General features: G+C 60.4%; 1 protein-coding gene across 1 annotated transcript in view; it reads right to left on the reverse strand.

The window, feature by feature from the left end:
• Window positions 1–5,075: 5,075 nt before the first annotated feature.
• TMEM270 (transmembrane protein 270) overlaps window positions 5,076–6,812 on the reverse strand; it is a 7,304-nt gene continuing 5,567 nt past the window's right edge. Inside the window, 3 exon segments of the mRNA XM_007468885.1 lie at window positions 5,076–5,240; window positions 5,528–5,670; window positions 6,550–6,646. Of these exon segments, the coding sequence (XP_007468947.1) occupies window positions 5,076–5,240; window positions 5,528–5,670; window positions 6,550–6,646 (405 nt within the window).

Here is a 6,812-nt window from a genome sequence, read left to right on the forward strand (position 1 = left end):
ATCTGGATTTCATAATCTTTCCTTGTTATTTTGGTCGTCTGTTTGTTGACTGGCCTGGTTTGTCTGGGAGGATTCACTCCCTGACAAGCTCCCTGCTGCTTGGCCCTGAAGAGGGGCTGAGGGGGAGGAAGGGAGACCTCCATCCCCCACCCCCACCCTCTCACTGTTGGTGACAAGGCCCACCAGGCTGGAGACTGGAAAGATTGCCATGGTCACAGCTCGGGGACTGGTCAGGGAGCCCTGTGGCCTTAGAAGTGTGTGTGTGTGTGTGTGTGTGTGTGTGTGTGTGTGTGTGTGTGTGTGTGTGTGAGAGTGTGTGTCAGGGGGCCTGCACACAAGGGCGAGAGGTGAGCTTCACCCAAGCAAGAGCTGGAAGGCCACGTCGACATCTCAAGTCCAACCCCATTCCTCAGAGGGGAAAACTGAGGCCAGACGCAGGAAGTAAGTGATCCAAGGCACCAGAACCTGTTAACAGCACAACCAGGGTTCACCCCAAGCACCTGGCACCAAGGAGGCCTCCACAGTGTTGGTGGATTGAGAGCATGGTCAAAGCCCTTCATCCCAATTCTCAGCTCAGAGGGAGGAAACAGAGGGGAAGCTGGGCCCCCGGGCAGATGCAGAAGGAGGGCGGGCCCCCACCACCCCGAGCGCCTGTTCACTGCACTCTCCTTCCCCCGTCCCCCATATGAATGGTGACAGCTGCCCCTGAGGGCCCCTCCCAGGGCTGGGAAGGAGCAGGGCCCAGAGGACGGCGGCTCCTAGAGGGAGAGAGATGCACCTGAGGTGAGGCCAGGGGCTGCTGGGATGGGAGCAAGACAGGGACACCCCCAGGTGAGGGGCTGGAGACAGAGCCCTCAGCCATGGCGTCCCTCAGGCCAACTAACCTGCCAGTCCAGAGTCACAGATGGAAACCTGGGTTCAGCCCAGACGCCTAGACCAGGGCTGGACCCTGCCATCCTGGGGGTCAAGGTGATGGCCCTGAGTGAGCCAAGCTGCAGGGTCACAGCATTCAAAGGCCACTCTGAGGACCAGTCTCCTATCCTGAGCACTCAGGTCACTGACCAGAGCACTGAGGCTAAGAGAGACCTGGTCCTGGGGACCAGGATGGATACAGAGCAGGTGGTCCAGGCACTGGGACCTCGGCAAGCAGCCGCAGAAGGGCCCTGGGGTCAGAGCGACCTGTGCTCTCTCCCAGGTTAATAACATAATGGATGTCAAAGGACAGCACCCCAGGGTTTGCGGAAGGGACGAGGGGCCAGGAGGGGCCACTGGAAGCCCACCTGGTGAGCCTGTGGGGAAAGCTGGGCCAGCTGGGAGGTCAGGCGAGGGCCTTCTGTGCAGCCCGAGTCAGGGGACCTGAGCCCACCTCCCCTTCTCCCAACATTCTCAGCCTGCCCCGGGGGCAGAGAGATGCTGTCAAGGTTGAACCAGCAGCTTCCTCCTCTTGCCAAACTCAGCAGTGTAGAGGCAAGTTAATCTGCGTCTTTCCAGGGGTCTCCTCCACTGGCTCAGGCTAGGGGTCCCCCAGAGAAAGCCGAGACCCCTAAGACCACAGGATGGGACCCGTGTGGGTCCTTGTTGCCTTGGTCTCCTCATTCAGGGTTGGGCCAGAGCACCTCAAACGTACACAGGAAGCATGGTCTGGGCACCCTGAGCCCCACCACTGCCCCCTGCCCCATGGACTCAGGGACCCAGCCTGTCCAGAACCCCCTGGCAGCCTGGCTTCCCTCCCCGCTCACTTCCAAAGGGTTTCCGCTCCCTTTCTCTCCCATTGTTTTCCTCCTCGGCCCCCGGCCAGCCCCTAAAGGCCAGGTTGAGCCTGGTTGAAGCCAGCCCAGCTAGGGTACAGGGGGCATCGGTCTGCGGCTCTGGGAAGCCTGGCCTGGGTAGGTTTCTTCCCAGCCCTCTTGGCAGGGGCGGGAATTAGGGGCTCAGTGAGGGGTGGGAGTGTCAGACAGCCCTAGATTTGAATCACTTAGCTGTGTGGAGAAGTGATTTACCTTCTCTGAGCCTCAGTCTCTTCATCTGTAAAATGGGGGTGATAATAACACCTTCCTGCCACAGTTGTGGGGATTAAGTGAGATATTCCATTATGGCCAAGTCCTCACGGTGGTGACTGGAACAAAGGAAGTCCCCAGTGAAGATGGCTGCTTTGTTCGTGCCTAAGATGGGCAGGAGCTCTGGGTGAGAGACGTTATTAGAAGGTACCAATGGGGACTTCCCTGGAGGTCCAGTGATTAGGACTCTGAGCTTTCACTGTCGGGCCCAGGTTCAATCCCTGGTCGGGGAACCAAGACCCGGCAAGCTGCGCAGTGCAGCCAAAAGAAAAAAGAAGGAGAAGGTACCAGCGGGACAAGGAAGGTCCGTCTGAGTTGTCCACAGATGAGGCCCATGGCCCCAGAATGCCCTCTCTCCCTTCTGTCTGCTTAGTTCCTCTGGCAGGTCAGATGGCAGCAGAGGTGGACAGAGGGAAGCCCCCTACACACGTTCACATCCATGGAGAACGCCAGCCCCAGCCCTGGAAGCTCTGAGTGACCCTCCAGAAACTGCCCCCACCTCAGGAGCAGGTGTCCCCCCAGGACACTGGCCACAGAGCAGGTAGGCTCAGGGCTGGCCCTCACAGCCCTAGCAGCCCCAGGTTCTTGCCTTCCAGGACAACCTGGGGAACCGGCTCCAGCACTGGCAAAGCCTGCCTTTGACTTTGGAAGGCTTGACAAGGCAAGGGACCACCCTTGGATGCCCGACACCTCATCTGAAGGCCTGGGGGACAGGACAGGATGACCCCTGTAACTGAGATGGTCTGCTTCCTCTCCTGGGCTGGGCATGGCAGCATCCCTTCTCAGGGCCTCAGAGCCCTCAGCACCCCACGCCCCAACCCCATCCATCTCTACCTCTGCTCTCTGTCTTCCCCACCCACCCCACTTGCAGAGTGGCAGGGAGGAGCAGTGGTTAAGGACACAGACTTTGGAGGCAGACCACCTGGTTTGAACCCCAGCTCTGCCACCCAACGGCTGAGTGGACCTTAAGCCTCAGGCTCCCGTCTGTAAAATGGATTAATGATAACAACGGTACCCCATTCCAGGGAGGCTAGAATGAGTTAATACAAGTAAAGGCCTCAGAACTGTATCTGGCCTCTGGTGAATACTCAGTAACTGTTTGCCCTCGTTATTTTTTATTTTTGTCTCCGTCTTGCATGTTTGTTGACTCAGATTTTCCGTGAGTACGGAGGTACACGAGGAGGCATGAAGCTCTGTGGTCTAAACTGCCTGTTGCTCCCTGGGCCTCCAGGCTGGAGGCGTTGGCAAATGAAGGATTCCTTTCAATTGGGGCCAGTGATGCTCCAGTAAAGCTTGACCACAGGATGCAGAACCGGCGGCTATGTGCTCACATCCCAGGCCTCGGAGGCTGGGCCAGCACCAGAGCGGAGGCCATTCTGGGCAGGGAGGCAGCAAAGCCCTCAGCCCCAGGCCACAGGCTGGCAACACTTCTCTGCATTCCCAGTGCCTCTCTCCTCTGCTTCCCCCCCCGCCCCCGCCCCCTCCAGGCCAAATATCTGGCCTCCACCCCATGGCAGTTTGTGCCTCCTGTCGTAGAAGGCAAGGAGTCTCAGAATTCTAGATGCTAGGAATTATAGGATTGGAGTATAGTGATAGAAAGCTATCTAACACAGCTTTGGGCTCTTTGTGAGAATAGCCTCTGACGGTAAGCAGCCCTGCCAGCTTGGATTCCCCTGTGACAGGGAGCTCACTACCACAATCACTTGAGAATCCCACATTCTTTCACTCCTTAGGGTCCCATGGCCCCAGTGGGGTCAGAAGGGTCGTGTCCCCCATTGAGGAAGAACCAGTCCAGGTCACCACTGGGCAGGGCCCATGGCGTGAGAGTTTCCTCCAACCCAGACCTGCCTTCTCCCCACGGGAGACCCCATGCTGTGTCTCTGCCCCAGGAGCCCCTTGCCCCGAGGTGGTCTGTCCCACATACCAGCCCCAGTTCCCTCAGGCCACCTGCTTTTCCAGGCTCTCTTCTCTGAGTCTGGGGCCTCTGGAAACATCTAACCCCATCCTGCCAAGCACATGTATTGGCAGAGAAGGGGGTAGAAAGGAAGTGACAGGTGGGCACATCATGTGAGGTGTGCTCCGTGACAGGGACCCAGTGAAGTCCCACTGTCAGCCCATGGGTGGTTCACCCTGCAGCACCCTAGGCACCCCAGGAGGGGGTGGGCAGGCAGGCAATCCTGGAGGCCCTACAGGCTCTTTCAAACAATGCCACGTGGCTGCCGGTTGAGTTGGTGCAGAGTGGCAGCTGTCACCACTCCCATCAGAGAACATGTGTCTACATTATGTCAAAACTCAGCTATTCCCAAGGCAGCCCCCAGGAGAAGCCCTGTGAGCTATGACATCAGAAGGGAAGAGGGAGCCCTCTACACACCGGAACCCCACCTCAGGGCAGGGCACTCCAGGCAGCACCAACTCCACTCCCTCTGGGCGTGGGGTGAGGCGGGATGGCCACAGGGCTCCGGCCTCCAGATGTGCAGCCAGCATTCCGCTGTGGAGACAGAGCAGAGCAGCAGCCAGAGGCCAGATGCACTGCATTAACCCGGGAGCAGGCTCTTCGGGGCCCAAACCCTCCATGTTTAGCCGCTAGCCGGCTTTGGGCTCCAGATGTGGGCCTGGGGTGGAGACAGGACGCAGCTCCAGATGTGTGCGGTCACAGCAGGAGGGCCCTGGGGCTTTGAGGCCTGGGCCAAAGGGCCTCCCTCCTCACACCCTCTCCAGCACCCCGAACCCTAGCCCACAGGCCTCGGGGCCGAGAGGGATTCAGGATTCACAAAACCTTTGACCCAGGAGCCACTGCACCCAGTGGCCCCTGCCTCATTTCATGAGCAGGGACAGGGCCCAGGGACCTGCCCAGGGTCATGCAAGTCAGGGACAGGCAGAACCCCAATGGGAACAAAGGGTCTGAAGTCCCTCAGACTACAGGCAGCTTGTTGGGGGGTGCAGCTTCCAGGGCTGGATGCCTGCCTCTCCCCACCCCTACCCAGACACTCTCAGCCACAGACTTAGGTGACCTAGGACTTAGCTGGGGCAGCAGTGGGAGGGCACGCTGCCCTGCCCGTTGAGGCAGCGTCCCTGGGGTGCGGGGACACAGTGCAACCCCAGGAGAATCTCAGAGGATGCAGCCTTGCTCTGGAGGCCCCGCCCCTCGGTCTCCTCCTCCAAACAGTGGTGCTCCCCTGGGGACTGGAGGGACAGGAGCCCAGCTGGGCAAAAGAGCCCAGACCACTGCGCCCCTCTGCCCCCGACCCCAGGCACTCAGCCACCAAGCTGGAAAGAGGTGCTTCTGGGGACTTCCCTAGCGGTCCCGTGGATAAGCCTCCCTGCTTCCCCTGCAGGGGGCACGGGTTCCATCCCTGGTCCGGGAACTAAGGATCCTGCATTCCACGTGGCAGCGGCCAAAAAAAAAAAAAAAAAAGGGGGCCTCTGCTCACTGAGCACCACTGTATGCAAGCCGTGTGCAAACTCCTTACCTGCCACGTAGGTTTCCCATAGCTCCTGTGTGGGTGCAGTGTCCTCATCTCAGAGATGGGAGCTCCCGGAGGAGCCCGGGCTGGGCCAGGTGGGGCTGGAGGACCAGGGACCAGCCCCTGGCCCGGGCTTGGGGGTCTGCAGGCTGGGGGATCAACACAGTGTCTGAGGAAAGCCGTCCTAAGGGAGCCCCGAGGGGGTACCGTCCCTGGGCCTGGCCCTCCTCTCCCTACATAGCGCATCTGTCCTCACGATGGGACAGCCTAGAGGAGCCCAGAGGCCCCTGCGGCAGCCCTTCCTCAGTGTCCGGAGCCGCCCTCCACCACACCTTCCAGCAGACCCTAGCAGTGCGGCTGAGAGGGCAAAGCTGGAGGCCAAGGGCAGGCCCTCAGAAAGCCCCTCATCCTCTTCAAGCTTCAGTCCCCACGTCCGCACAGTGGCCCCAGCTCTGGACTCTTGAACCAGGAGGGCATGGCGGCCACAGTGGGCAGAGGTTGGAGGTCAGGCCCACCTGACCCCAGCAACTGCTGGGAATCCCAGCCTAGAGGAGGCCTCTGGGCCCGACCCCGAGGAGAGGGGTGGGCAGGCCCAGCTGCCCTGAGGCGAGATGCACTAATAGGTTATGTCAGGCGAGTGCTCTGGAGAGGGGGCCGCGCCTCTCAGCTCTGGCAGCCCCACCTGGGGCCCGCGCCCAAGAGCTGGGGCCTGGAGAATGATGTTGGCTTGATTCTGCGTGCAGCGTGAGAGCCGAGGAGGGGGCTGCCAGGCCCTGAGTGGAGAAGCCTCATTTAGCCATGGTAGCCCCACCCCCTGTTGGACCCCTGTGGGGTGGTAAACACAGACACACCCTCCGTGGGCTGCAGGGTCTGTCCAAGCCTACGTGTAGCTCTGCTTGGTGGGGAACAGAGCCCTGGGATGACCCCCAAGCCTCAGGTGGGTCCTCTCACATCCCCTCACTTCCTCCTCTGCCCAGAGCCCCACCCCGGGACTCCAGGATCCCATCCCCCGACTTCTCATCCCATACTCTCGCTGTTCTGCCAGGGGTCTGCCCAGTACTCCCCCATCCTCCGAGATGCACCTTGACACCACTGGCCCTCCTGGGGTTCAGATGGGGTCAGGAGCTGGAGGACAGGGACAGACCTGAAATGAGCCCCGCTCCGAGGGCTGTGGGCTCAGAGGGTGACTAGGATCCCAAGGAAGTAGATGGGTGCTCAATGCAAGGCGGGGCGGGGGGGGGGGGTAAATGAAAGGCAAGGGACTTAGGCATGGGGCTGAGGGGGGGGGTAC

This window comes from Lipotes vexillifer, unplaced genomic scaffold, assembly GCF_000442215.2.
Source record: "Lipotes vexillifer unplaced genomic scaffold, Lipotes_vexillifer_v1.1 scaffold12, whole genome shotgun sequence".
NCBI classification, from domain to species: Eukaryota; Metazoa; Chordata; class Mammalia; order Artiodactyla; family Lipotidae; genus Lipotes; species Lipotes vexillifer.